Source organism: Phalangium opilio, unplaced genomic scaffold (genome assembly GCF_054372755.1).
Source record: "Phalangium opilio isolate 3A_F unplaced genomic scaffold, DU_Popi_V2 ptg000053l_1, whole genome shotgun sequence".
Lineage (NCBI taxonomy): Eukaryota > Metazoa > Arthropoda > Arachnida > Opiliones > Phalangiidae > Phalangium > Phalangium opilio.
The window spans coordinates 6,372,406-6,394,662 of record NW_028324172.1 but is presented as its reverse complement, the minus strand read 5'-3'; the positions used below and the strand labels follow the sequence as shown (position 1 = coordinate 6,394,662).

General features: G+C 34.1%; 2 protein-coding genes and 1 long non-coding RNA gene across 4 annotated transcripts; 2 read left to right on the top strand and 1 right to left on the bottom strand.

Moving 5' to 3' along the window:
* The first annotated feature begins 5,699 nt into the window (after positions 1-5,699).
* LOC149673335 (uncharacterized) lies at positions 5,700-6,288 on the top strand. 2 transcript variants are annotated; one of them, XM_089840291.1, is made up of 2 exons: positions 5,700-6,038; positions 6,167-6,288. In XM_089840291.1, the coding sequence occupies exons 1-2, from the start codon at positions 5,702-5,704 to the stop codon at positions 6,193-6,195; spliced, it is 366 nt and encodes a 121-aa protein (XP_089696417.1). In that variant the 5' UTR covers positions 5,700-5,701; the 3' UTR covers positions 6,196-6,288. The 2 variants fall into 2 exon arrangements, with proteins under 2 accessions (XP_089696417.1, XP_089696416.1); XM_089840290.1 differs by having other exon boundaries at positions 6,163-6,288.
* Positions 6,289-14,500: 8,212 nt separating this feature from the next.
* On the top strand, positions 14,501-14,896 carry LOC149673334 (uncharacterized). Its single transcript, XR_016367148.1, has 2 exons — positions 14,501-14,639; positions 14,698-14,896. It is a non-coding gene; the product is annotated as an uncharacterized LOC149673334 (long non-coding RNA).
* A 255-nt stretch (positions 14,897-15,151) lies between these two features.
* LOC149673333 (uncharacterized) lies at positions 15,152-15,970 on the bottom strand. The gene is made up of 2 exons (XM_089840260.1): positions 15,496-15,970; positions 15,152-15,177 (listed from the first exon to the last, which is right to left on the bottom strand). The coding sequence occupies exons 1-2, from the start codon at positions 15,968-15,970 to the stop codon at positions 15,152-15,154; spliced, it is 501 nt and encodes a 166-aa protein (XP_089696386.1).
* Between the last annotated feature and the right edge of the window lie 6,287 nt (positions 15,971-22,257).

Sequence of the window (22,257 nt, the reverse complement as noted above, 5' to 3'; positions counted from 1 at the left end):
TCAGAATTCGAATTTGATCATTTAACCGAGAAACTGTAATTCTATGCTCTATAAGAGCAAACATATCTTCATTACGCTATTTTTAATAGGCGAAATTGCAAAGAGTAAAAAAGTAGTACCCCTAAATTCGCTGTTGTGCAAGGTCTCAACTTTGTCCAATAGTTTCCTCATTTTTAAATTTTCTTTCTAAAGATTTCGCGTAATTAGTTCAAAAGCATATAAAGCAATATACTTTATTGCCTTTCCTAACCAAGCTGAACCCTCGTCATCATCCGAAAAAGAAGCGCACATTATTTAATTTAAAGCAGTTTTCAAAACGTATTTCGTTGAACTTTATTTCTGTAAATATCAAAATTTTTTATAAGACACGCACGTGTTCTTCACGAGACCTTGCAAGGCCACTCTCTCACTGGAAACAGAAACTATTCAGAAAATTGTAGCGTCCGATGCTGTACCATCTACTGTGGTAATCTTTCAACCCCTTCTCTTCACTTCTCGGAAAAAGAGAAAGGTCGTAAGGCCGCCCCCTTGGTTATGGGCTAATGGATGTTTGGAAAACCGCGGGTTGGACATGGTCAACCTTATTTCGTAGTCATTTCCGAAAGGCTCAATGGAATTTTAGAATAATGTTCGACTTCTCGGCATTTTGTCAACTCCCAGATTTAACGTCTTTTTCATTTGAATTTCAGTTTGAGAAGTACCGAGTTCGTGTATGTGCGCGCGGCAGCTATGAGCAGCTACTCAAAGTTTTCTTTTAATGGTTAACTTAGTTTAGTTCTTCGTATAATTTTTTGCTTTTAAACCTTTACAAAACATGTTAAATATTCATGACTAAGCGTAACTTAAAAACGCGTGTGTGAAGATGGATTCCACTCATATTTTAATCCTATGGATTAAAAAAATCAGGTACAAAAACTACCCATCTCACTTGTGGGAGCAAATGATCGGGTGATTGACAAATTGGTTATACTGAAATATAAATCAACAAAATTAAGAGTACGTGTCTTAAAGATTGGAAAAGGTGAGCATTTTCATTCTCTGAAAATATTATTGAATAATTTAACCACAATATTGTACCGAAACTGATCTGTTCGTTCTAAGCCCATTAATGGTGTTAAGTATGATCTGCTTGTCGCTTTTTAGTTATCTAGGGCTCTGTAGACAATTTTAGCCGTGCTGAGTTAAAGTAAAATTTTTATAGTTCTTTACATTTTCAAAATTTATTTTAAAGAGAGGTATTGGGGAGTGGGGCAGACACTATGGATCTCTGTTCACACCTGAGTTCGCAGAGTTCCGAATAGGAATTTGGCAGTACTAGGTCATACAACGTCACCCTAGCTTCCACTCGTGTTAAAAAGAATACCAGATGGCGGCAAAGGGTGGGGCTAAATTAGCTTCTACTCTGTTTAAAAAGCATATAAGAATGGCGGCAGGGGGTGGAGCTACGCACGAACCGCCCTGAATTGCCAAGTTGCTATTGAGAGTGCATCAAGTATAAAGACTTCGGAACTCACAGTTCAGCTTTGATATTACACTCCTTTTAACTCACGTTGTACACAACGTTCCTATGCTTAAGGAATAGAACCCGGCCACCACGAATTAGAAAAGTACCACGCACTATGCGCCAAAAGTATAGTAATGTCTAAGTGTCTAATATTTGGCCCTTCTAGATGGGGGCGGCATACACTTGAAAGGTTCTACTCCATGTATATGTGATCATTTGCATTTGATAAAAAAAAATATATTAAAACTATAGAAATCCTGATCAAGAGGAACAGAGATGGAATATCGAACTAGCAAAGCAAACTAAACAAAAATCAATAGGGCCACCTGCTAAGAAGACTAAAATGATGAATGCTGCCAAAACTCAAAATGAAAAGGTAGTCAACTCTGCTGTGTTGAATTTAAATAGTTTGTGGGATGATAATGCACCCCTTTCTCTACTTACGGGACCCCAGGTTGTGCCAGTAAATGAGAATCCTTTAAAAGATTCTGATAAAATGGTAATTCATTGTGATACAATTAAGTTTCTAGTAAAAGGCTCTAACAGAAAATAATTAATTTAACTCAGTTACAAGATTTGGATCATACTCTCACTGATCTGGATGAAAATCAAAAATCACCATCATGGTATTGACTTGCACAGAAATTAATATTTGGCCCTTTGACTCGGTCCACTTGGGTCACATCTCCTGTGAGGGTAGATTGTTTTAAATGCCTCGTTATCATTAGAGGACAATTAAGGCAGACCGCGACGTAATATTGGCGGGCGGGCGAGTGATCCATGTGTGCTATGCCCAAGGAAAGCCTCGGGTACAATTATTTAGCAAAACGTTCTTAAAAACTTATTTCATAGTAATTTGGAGATAATTCAATTTAACAATTCACATCATGTATCCTCTAAAATTGCCAACAAAATGGGTGACGATATTACCAAACATTTTGAAGATTTGAGAAGGAATAGTTCAATAGAAATGATGAAAAGTAAGTAAATTAACGAATGACAGTTCTAAAGAAATTTAATGAAGATAAATTGAACGATTTTCTATAATGCCCGAGACAGATGATAATACTGCAGATGTTCGAGAAAATACTTCAAATGTTCGAGAAAATACTGCAGATGTTCGAGAAAATAATGCAGATGCCAGAAAAAGTGTAGGACGTAACAATGAGTATGCACAAACGACTATAATAAATTTACTACGTTATCTTTGGAGAGAAACTATTTTATATGATATCATAAGATATGTTACACAAGTGTTCCACATGTTACTAAGACTTGGTCGTGTAGTGACATAGATGAACGTCATCGATACTCGTAAAGCGACGTCGGGTTAGGCGCTGCCCAACACTTTGGTGAGACTAAATAAGGAGATGGACTGCAAAACCGCGTGTAATCAATTTTAGTGTCGTTCTCGAACAAGGTCTCAGTAGCAGCTTAACATTATGAAGTATAGGAAGTGTCCCACTAATAGAATATATCTTATAAACTTATGATATTGGTTCTTTTAGATCAAATAATTATGAATCAGATAATTTAAATGAAGTTGCGAAAGAGGTAGCTTCGTTTCTTGCCACAGGTATGCAAATTATTCATCGATAAAAGTTTTTAAGTTATTTATGAAATCAGTGATTAAAAATATTTTAAAATAACTTTTAGCAACACCGGCAAATATACAATTTTTAGAAGGATTTTTGAATTTGGCCAAAAAAGTAACCACTTATGAGGTTTCAAATTATCCAAATGAGGTATGTAACTCAATTAATAGAAAATGGTTGGCGAATGATAATGTTATGACGTTCTTTAATTAAGCATTGAGTTTCTTTCGTCACTAAATAATGAAAAACAAAACACAATTATTTTAGGTTCCAGCTTATGAAATGAGGAAAAATGCATATAAAAAGGTTAGTTGAATTTTTTTAAACAACTAAACAGTGTTAGAAAATAGTTTTAACGTCTAATTATTCTAGGTTGAACTGGTTGAAGGTAGCGGTGTTATGGTTCCTGAAGATCAGTTGTTAATTATCAAAATGATGAGCATGAAAGACACCAAAAAATGATTCGCAAAATTTTAGACAGTTTGTACCCGTTTCCGTTACTGGGGAAATACACAGCTCTGGGACAGAGAGGCAAAATTGGATTACCAAAAAACGTGTATAACGCCATAAAAAGTAGTTCTCTCAAATAAAAGATATTTCAACTTATATTACGGGGCCCCATTAATATATTATTTTTATCTTTTCATTTAGTCTTTGTTTCTGGGTACACTGGAATAAATATTGACGAATCTCTATATATCAGAATAATAAATAACAAATGCGGTCGACAAATACTGCCTATGATGAGCTGAAAGCTCGAAAAATTAATACGTGAAATGTGTACGTAGATTTAAATTTCAAATCGCTCTTTCAAGACAATTGAAAACTATAGGTCCAATAAGGACATATCTTAACAGTTTTCTGGAAGCACTTGTAACTAAAAATTACAATGTCAATTTCCAATGTCTATCTCGTCATGATTTTGGTTTTATAGTCCTTTTTTATAGATTCATACCAGCATAGTTTTTTCCTTGTTTTTTTTTTGCAATTTGCAATTAAACAACAGAAAATGGAGGGAATCTTCCAATTATATACAAGTAAGAGACTCGAGGCAATCTTACAATAGTGTACAAGTAAGAGACTCGAGGGAATCTTGCAATAGTGTACAAGTAAGAGACTCGAGGGAATCTTACAATAGTATACAAGTAAGAGACTCCAGGGATGCTTACAATAGTGTACAAGTAAGAGACTCGAGGGAATCTTATAATAGTATACAAATAAGAGATGCGAGGAAATCTTACAACTTATTACGGTACTTAAACAAGTCTTGAAATTCGAACCGCGATTTCGGCAAGGGTATGAGGCAATGGTTTCGCGAAAATAACAACGATCGTGACGAAGTCTAAAAAGTTGCGGGTAACCTTCTATGAGTTATGGCAACTATTAAATACTTATTAACGGGATTGTCTAAACCTCAAAGGGAACGCAAGTTTAAAATACGCGGATCACGCACCTCGCGTCAATTAACCTTGAACACAGCAAAGTCTGGCTCGCGATTCCGATCAAGCTTATGTATATGGTGAAATATGCCAATTTTATTTACCACGTGCGTTAAAACATAGTACTTCAATCGGCATTATAGTCTATGAAAATTTCTATTGGCAAGTTTGTGGTTATCCGCGATTTCTAAAATAATGCCAAGCTCAAGATATCGTTGCTGTTATGGGTCTCGTATGAGAAATGCAAAATCCAAAAAGAAAACAGTTTTTTCCTTGGATGTTGGTTTTGTGCGTTTTCCGTCACAAATAACTGAACTAGAAAAGTATAAAAGATGGGTATCAGCATGTGGACGACCAAACTTTTTTTATTGCAGATGTTACATAGTCCAGTCAACTGTGTAAAATACATTTCCATGGATTTCAAGGACCTACGACGGAGAACCCCGATCCAGTGCCATTAATGATATTTGAATAAGTCCTTGTCCTTCCAATATCCGAAATGATTTGGTAAATTCTGAAATTGCTATGGCTTTATTGTGCATTGAAAACGATAGAGTTAGCTACGAAGGGACTACCAAGTGCTATTTGGTACGTAATCCTATTGGAGATAAACTGTATTTAGTCAACTTGGATCAAGATTATTGTACGTGCAATCACGCCACAAGTTGCTACCACATCAAAGCGGCTGAGCTCTTCAGAGATGCAATTGAAGAAAAACATATCGAAAACGGAGAGGAAAGAAATGTTCATTACCACCTAAATGAATTAAAACGAAATAGAAAGCGTTGCAAACCTACAGATGATAAAAACACAGCAACATTTTTTGTAAAAAGAAGTAAACCAAAGACAACGTCAACTCCTATTAGAAATTCTATTATTCTAAATGTTTCTTCAAGAGAAAATGTTCAAGATTTCAGTCATGACGGCGAAGATTCCAAGTTGGATCAGCAAAATGAAGAACCAGATTGCAATATTAAAACTAACGCTATGAAATGTAATTTAAAAAAAGATACCATGGAGCGTGACTTATATTGTTCTGAAAAAACTATCGATCTTGAATTATTTGAATGTGAATCAAGGTGTCAGAATAATTTCAGAAATTCCACTTTTTTGGAAACGCTTTGCCTGAAAAATACATCGATGATGAGTGCTTGGCCAAATGCATGTTTGTTTTAATGCAATTCCTTCAAAGGGAACATGATTTCATCATTCTAACATCTACTATTTACCAATTTATGTTTTTACCTGACAGTGAAGCGGGCAACAATCTGGTTTTTAATTATCTTAAAGAACAAAATGACACTCAACTACGCAAACGGAGTATGATGGCTATCGCTATTCTGTTGCCAAGATCTCCAGGACGTAACGATCATTGGATGTTAGGGCTAATTAAATGTGGTATGTTGATAATTTTTGATTCTATACCACGAACTGAAAATGATACCGGAGGCACTGATAGTGAAACGTTAGACAAGCACTTTGAGAAAATGAGACAAATTGGTAATCAACACTTTGGAATGGAACTGAATTTTAAAACATGTTACTATCGTGAAAACATACCCCTTCAAAATAATAGCTGGGATTGTGGTTTGTTTGTACTCATATATTTTTACTACCTTTTAAGAAAGAAACGTCCAGGAAATTGGCACACCCTTGAAAGCAACAAGGGTCGTAGATGGATTTATCACATGGTTGAAAAATATAACCAGTGCACTATAAAAATACCAGAAGATAAACTATAAATTATTATTGACTTAATTTTGTTCAATGCAATTACTAGAAATATATTTGTTTGTATCTATTCAAACTTCGATTTAAAAATTGTAAATCTGTTATTTCTTTTACAGACCCACAGGCTACCTTCAAAGAGACCTTAAATTATAATTTTCTGTTTTGGTATAAGGTCCTTTTAAAGCAAATGTTGGCACCTTTGGCGCCATGGCTTAAATTTTTATATAAACCAACAGGCGGCAAAGTTTACTAACCTACATGCCTATAAACCTAGTGTTCGGACCGCAATTAAGACCAACCGTACCTGTGAAAGGAATATTTAAAGTTACGTGTATCAAACTGCCCTTTCTTTCAAAGGAACTTGTAAATATATCTACTTTGGGTAAAGTAGACACGTATATTAAGGCTCGTGTCCCAATACATTTTGTCAAGTGGTAATATATACGGCCTAGGCCAAATAACAAATTTTTAAATTAGATACGAAATTTTACCACTTTTTGCCACTCAGCCACACATACAGAAAACCCCACTTTTTTTTATTTTAATATTATTTGTTTTATGTTTTATTTTTTGGGTAAATGGTATCATGGTTTTTTAACTGTACTTTAATATTATAATCTTATGTATTTTTATTTTTATTTTTTTTTTCAAAAAGTTTAGGTTATAATATAAATTGTTACACTAATCCGTGGCTGTGGCTTGAAATTCTTAACTCATTAAGTTAGGTCAATGACATCATTATGCTCATCAACTTTGTTGAAAAAGGTGTAAATGAGAAATGGCGTAAAACTAAGGAGTAAAATAGCTATAATTAAGAAATAATTATGTAACGGTTGACTATATAAAATATTTCTTATTGAGCTAGGTATTAATTAGTAATTAACACTGTCATAGCAACCATTCACTTTTAAAACATTTTTCTGTTAGTTGTAAGATAAAATATTTTATAACCCAAAAAATTAAATATATTAAAAACTACGGAGGAAACATTTACGCGGATGCTTCGAAGTTAATGAAAACAACACCTCGAGTAAAGACCAAGAAAATGTGTTGTGCCACGTTTGTAACACACGAAGCGCGCTGCAATTAAAGTAATGTTAACGACATGTGCAGTAACAATTGTCTAGTGAATCGCAATTCCACAGAAATTATTAGATGAAATGTTTGAAACACGAAAAACGAGCTACAATTAACTTTTAAAAATAAGAAGTTGAATAACTTGCATCAAAACAGTGCACTGTGCAACTACATGAAGACAGAGGAATGTGAACTATGACATGTGCAGTAATAATTGTCTAGTGAATCGCAAATCGACAGAAATTATTAGATTAATTTTTTGTGATCAACAATGCACTTATTTATATAGTGCATCATTCGTAAACGCGACTCGCCTCTGTAAAACAGAGTAACATAACCCAGTGGAGTGTACAAAAACGACCACTGTACTTTCGGTTTTAGAAGGAAACGCAATGACAGTTACTTAATGAAATCTTGTCTGTGCGTTTTAACATACATTTGTATGAGATTCGTCAATTATCGAAAATTCTCAAGTTGTAATTGTGTGAAATATCTCACAAAATCCTGAACAGGTCTCAAACGGTACACTTTCTACACAAGGTTATTTAACTGTATTATCTAAAGCTGTTTGGATCACTTGAAGCCAAAACAATAATACATAACTTTTTGGGTTTATTGTGAATTTAACTAAAATATTTTTGGGTTGTTATGGCGGTGTTTAATTCATTATGAAATGCTACTTTTACAAATTGAAAATATTTCAAATGAACTTCATTGTATAACATTTCTTAAAAATTCAAGCAATTTATCATGTAATTTTTTAATCATTTCCGCAAACAAATAGGCATATGATCCGCAAAATCGATTTTTTGTGTTTTTTCCCATAAAATCCTATGAAAACGGTAAATAATAATTAGTAATAATATTTAATTAATTTTAGAGACTAATTGGTGCCATTTCCATGGAGGAAAACTCGTTTCTGGAGTTGTTGTAAAAGTAGTGGCAAATTTAATTTTTGTGTTTTTTCCCATAAAATCCTATGAAAACGGTAAATAATAATTAGTAATAATATTTAATTAATTGAGACACTAATTGGTACCATTTCCATGGAGGAAAACTCATTTCTGGAGTTGTTGTAAAAGTAGTGGCAAATTTAATTTTTGCCTTTTTTTCCCATAAAATCCTATTAAAACGGTAAATAATAATAAGTAATAATATTTAATTAATTTTAGACACTAATTGGTACCATTTTCATGGAGGAAAACTCATTTCTGGAGTTGTTTTAAAAGTAGTGGCAAATTTAATTTTTGTTTTTTTTCCCATAAAATCATATGAAAACGGTAAATAATAATTAGTAATAATATTTAATTAATTTTAAACACTAATTGGTACAATTTCCATGGAGGAAAACTCGTTTCTGGAGTTGTTGTAAAAGTAGTGGCAAATTTAATTTTTGCCTTTTTTTCCCATAAAATCCTATGAAAACGGTAAATAATAATTAGAAATAATATTTAATTAATTTTAGACACTAATTGGTACCATTTCCATGGAGGAAAACTCATTTCTGGAGTTGTTTTTAAAAGTAGTGGCAAATTTAATTGTTGCCTTTTTTCCCCATTAAATCCTATGAAAACGGTAAATAATAATTAGTAATAATACTTAATTAATATTAGTGTCTAATTGGTACCATTTCCATGGAGGAAAACTCATTTCTGGAGTTGTTTTAAAAGTAGTGGGAAATTTAATTTTTTCCTTTTTTCCCATAAAATCCTATGAAAACGGTAAATAATAATTAGAAATAATATTTAATTAATTGTAGACACTAATTTGTACCATTTTCATGGAGGAAAACTCATTTCTGGAGTTGTTTTAAAAGTAGTGGCAAATTTAATTTTTGTCTTTTTTCCCATAAAATCCTATGAAAACGGTAAATAATAATTAGTAATAATACTTAATTAATTTTAGACACTAATTGGTACCATTTCCATGGAGGAAAACTCATTTCTGGAGACGTTGGTAAAAGTAGTGGCAAATTTAATTTTTGTCTTTTTTTCCCATAAAATCCTATGAAAACGGTAAATAATAATTATTAATAATACTTAACTAATTTTAGACACTAATTGGTACCATTTTCATGGAGGAAAACTCATTTTTTGAAAAGTTTGTAAAAATTAAAAGTAGTGGCAAATTCAATTTTCGTTTCTTTTTCACAATTAAATCCCTTATACTAAGTTATAATATTTAATTAAATTTAGAGACTAATTAGTACCTTTTCCATGAAGGGATTTCGTGTCGATACTCACTAACTTGTGAGCATCTTGACCGACATAGTTTTAATTGTTGCTGGCTTGACAAATTTTCAAGTTTGCACCAAAAGAAGTTTAAATCTGTTTTAAGTTGTTGATAAGACTGTCGTTTAGAGTGAATGTCGTCTACTTAAGACAAAGCAACAAAGTTTATCCTGTGTGGTAAAGGGTAAAGATCACATAAACAGAAATACTTCTCAGACTTGTTATATTCATTTCCCTTGGAAATAATATGGTTAAACAAATCATTCATTACTAGTTATGCCAAGAAGGTCACATTTAACTCCGACACCCCCTCCCTTCCTCTATTTTCCCAATATATGGCATTTTATAATCACCAGTGGTTTCAGTGTATGGGTCATCTGAGCCGTCGCAACACACTCAGCCAATATTACCATAGACTGAGTTATGACCAAGAAATTCTTAAGTACGGAAAAGGAAGTTCCAGTGCAACTTTACCATCAAAGAGGCGACAATAGAAATGTAGCATTTCGATATACGAAATTAAATGTATAAATTCGCGCAACACCCTTGTTTGGCATCCACGATCAAATATTTACATTTTCCATTCGAGTTATGCCAAAGTTCGCTTGCTTGTTTTAGACACCCAGTAGAACATTTCAAATATTCAATACTGTATCCTCAACATGATAAATTAATTTCACGATAGAATGTTTTCGGAAAATGTAATTGCTCTTGAAAAAGCGTAGATATGTAATTTTTTCAATTAATTTAGAGGGACTAGGTCGATTAACAGTAAAATCAGTTGATTGAATTAAATATTGATTAAGGATTGAGTGTATAAAAATAACTAGAAAAAATTTCAATATCTGAAACTTCAGTCAATTGATAAACCTCACACATATCGTTTGTTTTTTCGGCCTTGGTCCAAACCAAGACGTTTTTATATAATACTATATGGCTCAAATTAAGATATACTAAAGTAGTCCTCTACCATATTCGAGGTATCTTGAAGAACTAAAGATCCGTTATGTATGACGTATCAAAGCGACAAAAACTCCGAAAAGTGACGGCCGCCGTACGATATCACATGGCTGATCTTCAGAACAATGTGAATTTGGATGGAATTAACAACCATGAAGAACAACGTCAAAATCCACTTTCTGAACACAATTATTATGAAACTGAAAATGACTATTGCTCTGACGACACCTCAAACGATTCTGAATAAAGCTTCAAAACAGTCTCGGGACACGAATACTTTTCTAGTTATGAGTCGGACGGCGACGAATATTTATGGAGTTCTAGCTCGAGTGAAAATGATGATAGTTTAAGAGACGCGTTGAAAGGTTGGAGTTTAGAGTTTGGTGTTAGCCATGCAGCATTCAATGGGTTACTGAAAATCTTGAAACCGTTTCACACTTCTCTGCCTATGGATTGCAGAACTGTACTAAATTTAAAAAGCCAGATAGCTATTAAGCTTGATACTCTAGAAAATGGAGAATATTTTCATATCGGAATAGCGTATGGGTTACTGGGGAAACTTAAGTCTTGGATGTGAAACCAAACTGTCTCTCTAACTTTGTCATTTAATATAGATAGGGTTCCAATATTTAAAAGTTCTAATAGTCAGTTTTAGCCCATTCTTGCTCGTTGCTTGGAAACTGTAGACACAAAACCATTCGTAGTGGGATTGTTTTATGGCACTGGGAAGCCGAAACCTTTAAAAATATACCTAGATAAGTTTATAACCGAATCTTTAAATCTTTCAAATGAGGGTTTAACATGGAAACACATTTTGTATCATATCAAGCTAGGCCCCTTTGTGTGCGATGCTCCAGCTAAAGCTTATTTAAAATGCGTAAAAAAACATAATGGTTATTATGGATGTGACTACTGCGAGCAGAAAGGGGGTTACCAGGATAAAGTAATATTTAACGAACTAAAGTCTCGTCTTAGAACTGACAATAGTTTTAGAACAAAATCTCAAAAACAGCACCACGCAGAAGATACAAATACTCCCTTATTAGACCTGCCAATTAATATGATATCAGGGGTTCCTATAGATTACATGCACTTAGTTTGTTTGGGATGCACACGCCGAATAATCATGAGCTTAATGAAGCCCAAATCCATGGTGAAACAAAAGTCTTTTATAATTGATCAACTTTAAGCCAAATTATTGAAAATCTCTTGTGAAACTCCCGTATAATTTTCACGCAAACCTAGAAGTTTAAGCGAAATAGACAGATGGAAGGCTACTGAGTTTAGGCAGTTTCTTTTGTATACAGGGTTTTATGTTTTTCGGGGGATTTTGCCAGACAATTTAGTAGACCACTTTCAGTTGTTGCACTCTGCAATGTATTTATTGTGTAAAGAGAGCCCAGAAGAAGAAAAAATCAACTACGCCGAAACACTCCTCGAATTATTTGTCAGTAGCGCTAAGAAGTTGTATGGGAAGGGTATCTATGTTTATAACATTCATAATCTCCTTCATATTTCTGAGCACGTCCGACTCTACGGTGGACTTGATAAATTTTCGGCTTTTGCGTTTGAGTCCTATCTCGGAAAACTTAAGAAACTAGTTCGAAGCCCTAGCAAACCATTACAGCAAATTATAAACAGACTTGCAGAGCTTCAGGACAGTGAAAGGAAAGAGGAAATATTAGATCCAAACCATATTATAGCTAAATACGAGCACAATTATGGACCAACACTCCAGGACTGTGACGGTGTTCAGTATAAGAAATTACTTATAAATGGTTTTACTTTAACAATTAAATCTGGTGACAACTGTTGTAAATTGAAGTGATTCAAATTCACAACATAGTGAAAGCCAATGAAGCTATCTATTTCATTGGAAAATATTACAAAGAAGTTAATGATGCCTATACGTATCCCTGTGCTTCTTCAAATTTTGGCATTGAGAAAGTATCAAAACTGTCAAATCTAAAAGCCTGATCAGCAAATCTATTCAACAATAAATGCTACTTTATGTCAGAATCAAATATTTCTGGCGTATCAGTTCCACTACTGCACAAAAACTGACTGTTCAGGTCAGTAAAACCTCTATTATCTATTTTGCATCTGAGTTTAAGATTAGCGTTGTGATGCTCGAGTATAGAACGTTTGAATATGTCTACAACTAGTAGTGTTAACTAGTTACAACTGTTTGCATGACAGACGTTTGCGAGTGTGTTTTTAATTGCCTGTTTAATTGAGAAATTTCCAAGCCTTTAATTGTGTTCAAAATATGAAACTTACTATAATATTCTTTATTTCAGGGTAAGAGTCACTCATTTGACTTTACTATGTTTATGGTTGTTGAGTTTTCTGAGCAAACATCCAATGGGGAAACAGAATGTGCAGTTATTAATAAAGTTTGGATGGATGGGTCAAGAAAAACTGTTTTTGGCCCCCATATCGCTCTAATGACAGGATAATCAAAGCTATTATAAAATCTGATAAGCCAACCGCATCGTGGAAGAAGTATGGAGTTAGAAGAATATTCTATACAACAGGTATGTTTACAGAGATTGCTGAAGTGAAGTCAAGTTTTATATTTTGTTTTCTTTTATTAGACAACTATAAATAAGCGGAGAAAAAGGCACAGGAAAGTGAATTTATATCGGATGTGGCCACTGATGTCACTGATAGTGAAATAAGAGATAGAGTCTTAAACAGAAAACGCAAAAGAGGAGTTAATAGAGGTCTGAAAGATAAAATAATCAACGATGACGATAGCAGCGAAGGTAGTATGTTTTAAAAAATTAAGCTATATTGTTAATTAATATTCTAAATGCGTTGCTGTACTAATTCTAGAATCAATAATTTCAAACTCTAAAGGCCCAGTCCATATCCTAAAGCTCCACAATTCCCATCAGGAACTTGTAATGCCCTGGTTAATTTTTGAACAATTCTATTTAACATCAAATTAATCAAATCGTTCTTCACAGTTACTGAAAATCTGCCTAAAAGCAATTGCCCTGTTTCTCGAAGCTTGAACGAAAGAAAAGGATTGGATGAGAATTTGTTTGATAGCCCCGAATCCTCATTGCATGCAACTCGTATGTATACTATCCCTTTAATGGCCAGTTTGGTTTTGAATTAGAAAAAAATGACGTATTTCAAATTATATTAGGAACAGATGATCCAGCTAACGCAAAGACTCCATCGTCACCGTCACTCTTTAGTCAGGAAGATAGAGTTTCCTTTCCTTCGTCTGAAAACCGCAATTCTACGCAAATGTCTAACTATAGAAATGACGTAATAATATCTAGTCCTAACTTTAGTAGAAAAAATGGTATGCAATTTGGAGTTGTTGAATGGAATTGAATTCTATTTTTATTCATCAATAAATTAAAACTAAGTGTTTAACCTAGGATCTCGAGGCTCATCGACATCTAGTCTAAACTCTGATAATAGAAATAATTTTTGTAAGACTGCTAATGCTTATTCTAATAGTGGACTTACCTCATCCCAAAACAAAAACCAGAGTAAATTTAACTATATTTAATCTTTAATAATAGTTACCAGGCGGAAATTTCACTAATTTTATTTTTTCAGTGTCTGATAAAGTAATTGAAAAAGTATTCAGAGAACTTGAGTTGATTAAACACCAACTTAACAGCAACGGAAGAATGATTAACAAGCTTCTGGTTGAAAAGGAACCAAAGAGCTCTAAATTAGACGTTGATAATCTAAACTTACCACGCAAATCCATTGAATCATTGGAAAACTTGGAGATATTTATTAAAGATAAAGATAATCAGCTCAAATTGGTAAAATATTAAAATAAGCAATTTTGCCAAGAACGAGACTTATAATTAGTGTGCCGACTACCTAACTTCTTAAGTCCCACGAGGCTTACTCTTGATACACACTTCAGCTAACAGAAATGCATCATTTATGTTTTGTTTAAATTTCTAGATCTCGTATCTTGGAGGTTTGGGTGGACGAGACGTCGGTGATGCTACGCGTAGAGTTTTGGGAAAACTCATGCATGATAGTTTAGCAGAACAATTTAATTGGAAGGGTAAAGATAAAAAACCTTTCCATGTACTAACTGCCAAAGATGCGGTTATATGTAAGTTCTTTTGGTCATAATTTTGAAGTCGCATTCTAATATAATTTCTATCAATTAGGCGCTGTAAGAGCCAATAATAACTTCAAAAAGGTTGAAGAGGCAGAGGTGGAAAATATAATAAAGGAGTGGCTAAAACAAGCAAAGAAAAGAATGTCGAAGAGCAAGGGAGTGGGTTTGACTGACCCGTGAAGTCTTAGCTGACGCGCTACCTACAACTACAAAACATTTGTATGCAATTAAACCATTTTCACTGAGAAAAAATAAACTTAAAATTGAAAAAAAAATTGTTTTTTCTACAATTATTCTACATTGTTGGAATAAGCCTATATTAAATGTGTCTAGAATGCATTTGGGGGGGGCGGTAGAGGGGTACTGAATAATTGACACGAATATATCACGTTGTTTAAACGTGTAAATGTTGTTTCTTTGAACGGAAAAACCACGTTTAAGCACGTGTCTAAAATATAAACAACACTCTTATTTAACGTGACATACACGTGTTACGATTGGGTCTAGTCACGTTGAAAACACGTGAAATCTACGTGTTAAAACACGTGAATAACGGTGACATAGTCACCTTAATAAATACGTGCCCACTCACGTGTTTCTATCTGCGAAAAAAAAACGTGTCTTACACGTGTATTTGCTACCTGGGTTACGTCTAATATTTTAAATTTAAATTTTTGATTTGCTATTGTTGAGATAATAGCAAATTCGTTTACTGACACTATGAATCGAAACCTAACATCTACGTTATTTAAAAGAAACTTGTCCATTCGACACACATCAAGATGTAAATCACCGATCATATCAACGGGGTTTGAGAGGGCTACGCGATTTTTCCTTTTCAACATACCATTGTTATCATTTTTATTCGCAGCTAAAAACATTTTTGCGGCATCTACTGGATTATCTTTGTAGTACATTTTTGCAGATAGATAGGAATTTTTTGCACTGTCACCGTAATTTAGATGCGTTTCAAAGAATGCGAAATACGGATAAGCGTTTGTCGAAGTGTTAACTTGAGTATCTCCGAAAAACACATCTACTTGATTAAACAGAGCGGCGTGTAACAAATTTACAGGACCCACGTCCGTTTCTAGAGCAGTTAAAGCAGAACCATCATCTTTGAGTAATTTTACTCTAACTTGTAGCAATGTTTTAGCCAAGTCCGTATAGAGATCATTAGATCCAGGAACAAAGAACTCAATAGGGCCTTGATCCGAAATTGATGCTAAAGGTTTGTAAATCACGTAGTCACTATTTTCTACATTGTAATTCGCCGGTGGTACCGCGAATAAATCCAGTTCTGACATCATACCCTCAACCATGTTTATTGTTTTTTAGTCCAAAAAGTCAGTCTTGGTTCGATTTTTCTTTATGCTTCGATTTCTATTCTTCAGCTTTCTACGGCGACCCGAACCAGTTTGCGGTTGTGACAAGTGTTGACTCACTTTTTGTAATAAATTTGCTCCAGCTTCACTCAAATTAGATTTCAGAGACTCTTTTAGGTTTCTACCCGCAATGTAATCACCAGCTATTTTGGACCCAGTTCTTAGGGCTTCTCTTCCTAATGCTTTTTCAACCGGCTTAAAAACTGGTGTTATAAATCTTATTAAGCTTTTAAAAATGCTTCCGAGACCATTTCCTCTCTGAAATACTGGTCCCCGGAAGTGACTAAGACCACTTCCGGTAAGACCACTTCCGGTTTGGTTCAAGTAGTAATTTAGGTATATGTTACTTCGTGTCATGTTTGAGTATGAAATGAAGTTTTTTGACTGATTTGTTTAACTTAAACATAATATTCTCTCCATAATCAGTTCTCATGTCTACTTCTATCATTTCAAATGACGGACATCTTAATGGGTAATAGTCAATGTTTTGAAACCGATGGACGGCTAACGTTGTTGATTTATCATTGACTATAGGTACAACCCTTAGTAACAGAGCATAGACATCACCAACTACTTGAGGCATTAATAAATTTGTATAAATATATAAACTTGCAGTTCCCTTGTCAATATCCGCTATACTCTTACTAGTTGAATTTCTAAGAGGAGAGTCCATTTGATCCTCGTGAAACCCTAACAATCTTCCATGACCCGACTTTTCTTTCGTGAACAGTAGATAATAATCATTTACACATTTGATATTTACTTTTCCGTCGGGATTCAGGTTTATTTTAATCTTAGATCTATGTTCCGTAGGAATTTCATTGGTCATAGCTTCGATGACGTTTTCAATGCTTGTATATTGCCCCGGTTGAATTTGTTATATCAGCTCTCGAGCATTTTTATGACCTTTTCTCTTCCTGATATAGAAAAAATTATTGGAACTATCTAGAACTAGAGTGGGATATAGACCGAGTGGGGAAAGGTGAAGCCCCGCCCATTGACATGCGCGGTAACCACTGGATGTTTTACTTCCAACAGCAACACGTAGATGGCGGGAAAATCTACTCTTTGGCGCGAAATTTAAAATGCTTCGTTTTACAACATTGGTGTTGATATAGATAATGTTAGTTCAAATCTTTATAAAAAAGGTGAATATTTGTGTTAAAATATAGATTTTAAAACATATTTCCCACCACGTTTTAAACAAAACATACATATTGTTTATTAATAAACAATAAAAGTAAATATGTTTAAGTTCATGAGTTTTGCAATATTAAATGTATAATTATGGGAGAAGTTTGTCTTTAGGATTTAAATTTATTATTTGTTAAATAAATATGTGTTGTAAATGCCCATTTTCGAGTTTCAGAAACACAAAAATGAATGTATATTTCCCAAATAATCCCAAGGTCAGGAAATTTATCAGTGGACCGAGCAATGATGCCTTAAAAAGAAAGTATCGGCACTTCCGTCTTTGCATGGTAATGTTTTGTTCTATCAGGAGTTCATAATAACCCCCCTTCGGGGGGAAGTATGAAACTAGCCATAGAGCTAATGGTAAAAATCACGAACAACAAGATTCTGTCGTTGCGCATAGAATGGATTAGCATGTTTATGGACTTACAAGTAACCTTACAGTATATATATATATTGGTTTTCGTTACAAAACTTCCGTTGGCTGGGATCTCCGTCGAAAAGAAAAATGGCGATATGGTGGACGTAGAAACACGTTGCAATTCTTATATTAAAGATACTGGGAATAAATGTGTCCAAACCGTTTTAATTTAACCACGGAATTCTCACTCACACGTATCACAACAAAACATTATTGACGATCGTTTAAATGTTTCGTAGAAAACTAGAAACCCCGACTAAAAGCCAACTTCTTAGCCACCTTATTACACCGTTCCGACAGAAGCAGACGTGAGCCATTTTCGCTCCCAAAATCACAAGATAAAAATAGTGCTAAACCGGAAGTGTGTAAGTTAATGCGCGTGGGCATAAAAATGGGGTAACTATTTCTTTGGGAGTTAAGCGGTGTATAAATCCGCTGAGCTTTACGGCGAAACTTTGTTGTTACGGGCTTTTTAACCAGTTTCGTACTTCGGGCTATTATGAACTCCTGGTTCTATCAATGAGAGAATAATAGTTTTCTAATAACCAATTCGTTTGAATGTTGCTGAACTCCTACTTAATTGACTCCTAACACATACGCACAGCAACTCAAACTAAAGATTTGGGTACTATATTCGACGCTGAGTTACATTTTTGTAGGCACGTCACCAAGACTATTAGCATATGTCGTCGTTCCTTAGAGGTTTCGTTTAAGTTTTGTCGTCAGTTGAAATCTCTGCGTCATTTCCGCATCTTATATTTAAGCCTAGTTCGTTCCATGTTGGTGTTTGGTTGGGTTGCCTGGGGCAACGCCTACGTGTTGCCTGGGGTAGCTGTAGCCAATTTCTCCTAAAATAAAAGTAGAAGCAGTACATCGTAATTTTATAGAGTTCAGTCATAAATACTTTTTACCTAAAGCTATACATTTAAATATGGACTATTATTGGCAATCTTTGACCTCCTCAAAATTAATGACTGAATCATGTTACTTTTATTCAAAAGTTAGTTCATAACATTCTCCAGCCCTCGACTCTATTAAATGCTCTTAATTTTTCTGTTCCTAAACATTTGCGCAGCCCAAAATACATTTTACAATCGCAGTATTATAATTAGGATGCAAATGTAATTCCTTAACTTTCGAACAACGTATCTGATGTACATAAAATAATTCGACTTCAACTTATTGAAGTCGAAATGTTAAAAGAAGAGAGGGAGAAAAAAATCACTGATTTACTACTTCCATTTTTCCAATTTAAATTTGTACGCGTGGCTATTTCATTTATGCGTTATTCTCTTGATATTTTGTATTGAAAATGTGTACCAAGTCTATAATCTCGTGAGTTGTTTTACAACTTTTTTTATACACAATAAACATTCAATTATAATTTTTCTCTGAATTTCTTTGGTAGAAATAATAAAGAACACTCCCAAATGCAGATCAATTGAAGCCCCTATGATGAATAAAAGAATGAACAGCGGAAATGTATAATCAGTTTAGATTTAGAAAAAAATATATCTTGCTTGCTTGTTATCAGGGTTGTTTTTGTGATTTATTGAGGTTAATTCCGGGATGAGGAGAGAAGTCTTTGTAAAGTAAGGCGCTTGAAATTACTTGAATTGGCCAAAAATGTAAATAATCACGATTATGAAATAGAATGAATGTATGTTAAACTTGTTTTGCTTCGGCTTTATAAATGCAAAGTTAAGATCGACAATAACAAAACAAGTTCATAATACATTCAGTCTGTTTCATTATCGTGATTATTAACGTTTTTGGTAGCTAAATTGACTTTAAGCACCGCACTTTACAAAACTACAATCTTCATCCTGGAATTAACTGCAAAAATTCAGAGAAAAATTATCCTTCAAACAAAATAGCTATTAGAAAACTATTAGTCTTTCATCGAAAAAACAAGACATGGTCTTGCAAAGAAGCAAGTGCAGGTATTTTCCAATTAAGGCATCATCGCTCGGTCAACAAATAATTTTAACCATTTTTCCTAACGTCAGGATTAATAATATTACATGTAAATCCTTTATTGTTTAGTAATAAACTATGTGTATGTTGTGTTTAAAACATGGTGGGAAATATGTTTTAAAATCTATATTTTAACACAAATATTCACCTTTTTTATTAAGATTTGAACTAACATTATCTATATCAACACCAATGTTGTAAAACGAAGCATTTTAAATTTCGCGCCAAAGAGTAGATTTTCCCGCCATCTACGTGTTGCTGTCGGAAGTAAAACATCCAGTGGTTACCGCGCATGTCAATGGGCGGGGCTTCACCTTTCCCCACTCGGTCTATATCCCACTCTATCTAGAACGAGAGGGTCCTCTTTCTTTCTTTTAACGAGTTCTTCGGGAAACGTAAATCTTTCTTTTATCCATTCCATGGAACTCAGGCCTAAGATTTTACCCATCTCCTCAGGTATTTGAATTTCATACCCATTTTTAGCCCTCAGGGCGCAAAAAGCTTTTTCATTATCGTCACTATATGTTACAAACATGTATACCGAAGATCGTATTTCCGATGGTATGGCATTGTTCATAGTTTTTAATAAATTTTTGTACGCGTCGTAGCCATCTCCGCGTAAAGTTCCGCCGGTAAATTGCACCTTTGATTGATCCCAAATATTATCCGTATAATCGTAGACTCCGGCCCTAAAATATAGATAGTCTGCAGACACATTATCCCAAGCTTTAGGTAGAAATGCTTCGGCTAAACCCACATGCCAGTTTCCATTCAAATTCAATGGAGCTGGTAATTGAACTTTAAAATGAGATTGCGTGTTTCCCGGAAACACGTTCATAGAAGCCGTACTCACGAGCATTACGTAAAATGAATCGTTCGACATGACTCGTTAACTTTAAATGTTTTTTATTTTTCAATTACTATTCTATATATTTTACAAGATAACTTTTTGAAGTTCGTATTCGTAAAAGGCTCCCCTTATTTCTTCATCATCAAAGTCCTTTACAATATAACAAACGGGGTTTCTGTACAGAATTTTTGAAATGATAAATATTTCCTTGGTCCAGTACCCTTTGTAACCCTTTTCGAACAAAGGTTTACTTTTTATAGCCTAACAAGGTCACCGGTCTTTAACATTGGTGGTTTTGCACTAGATTGTTTACCATACAGACGTTTCCACACTAAATGCTCATTTTGCATATTGACATCAACAGGAGCGAAACCAGTACTTGAATGTACAGTTGAATTGTAGGCTTTCATTATTTTTGGTAAGGCATCAATGTAATTTAGTTTCTTCGTTCTAGTTAATAACTTGAAGATTTTATCCTTTAAAGTTCTATTAAACCTTTCAATTACTCCGCATTTAATTGCACCTACACTAGTATAAAGACTTATTCCCGCTTTTCTTAAATAATCTTTAAACAATTTTGATAAAAATTCACTACCTTGATCAACATTAATTCGTAATGGCTTTCTTTCTTTAATAACTCTCCGCAAAGCTTTCAAAACCTCTTTACTAGTGTTATTTTTCAAAGGAAGACTCCAAGCATATTTTGAGAGGATATCAATAATAGTTAGAATATATTGAAACCCTTTATTATATTTTTTAAGATTTCGTAGATCGATCAAGTCGCACTGAAATACTTCATTGGCTGTTGTAACGTAAGTACGATTTCTTGGAAAGTATATCCTCCTTGATTTGTGAATGGTGTATGTTGGCTGAGACTGAAGCCATGTCTTAATTTTTTTCTTCGAAACATTTTTCACTCCTTGTTTCAATTTCTTTACGCTACCGTAACTGAGAGGACTTTCACTGTTATAATACACTCGGCTTAACTTATTTTCCATAATTACACTTTCTCAATGAAAGATTTTCTATTTAACCCTTGTCAATGTATGTTTAAAGCTATCCATTCATCCTCTTCTCTTATCAATGACGTCACAGATACAGTTGTAGAAGATTTAACCCTTGTCAATGTACGTTTAAAGCTATGCAATCATCTATAATCAATGACGTCAGAGATACAGTTGTAGAAGAGACTGACAGGACTGCCAGATTCCCGCGCAGTGTTTTCCCGCAAGGGGGCGCGCAAGTTTTCCCGCGAGGAGGCGCGGGTTTCCCAGGGGGGCGTGGCATAATTACGTCATAGGTCATTGACATAGTGACCTTGACATTCTACACCTACACTCTACACCTACATTCAACACCTACGGAGGTACGAAGTGTGGGGTTATACTACTGAAGTCTCTAGAATTATTGTTCCTATGGTTCTTTTCAATTCTACAATCTTTTGGCTTCTGAGATATTTCTAAGGCGTTTCATTTAGAGCATTAATATTCTTTGATTATGGTCTTGTTTCAGACTTAAAACTAATCCATCTTTTGCATCAGATAGAAAATGCTGTTTAAGTGCGTCTTTGCCATTCTGATGCTGGTCAAGTTTAGCTATTGCTTGGACGAGAGCTAACGTAAGTATATCCAAATTGAATTTAATAAAACTTGAAGGAATCTTTCATTTCAAATTTTTTAAAAAAATAAATCAATATTTGGGAAAGAAATTTGTTGGCAGAATTGACGGATTTTTGAAATAGTAAATGTTCATGTTAACAAAATGGAAATGAAAACTGAGTTA

Coding starts and splice junctions, on each gene's coding strand:
- LOC149673335 (XM_089840290.1), top strand. CDS start 5,702: ATGTTTGTTTTAATGCAATTCCTTCAAAGGGAACATGATTTCATCATT. Junction 6,039..6,162: donor TGAGAAAATGAGACAAATTG/GTAATCAACACT, acceptor CTACCTTTTAAG/AAAGAAACGTCCAGGAAATT.
- LOC149673333 (XM_089840260.1), bottom strand. CDS start 15,970: ATGGTTGAGGGTATGATGTCAGAACTGGATTTATTCGCGGTACCACCG. Junction 15,178..15,495: donor GAATAAAAATGATAACAATG/GTATGTTGAAAA, acceptor TTTAACACGTAG/ATTTCACGTGTTTTCAACGT.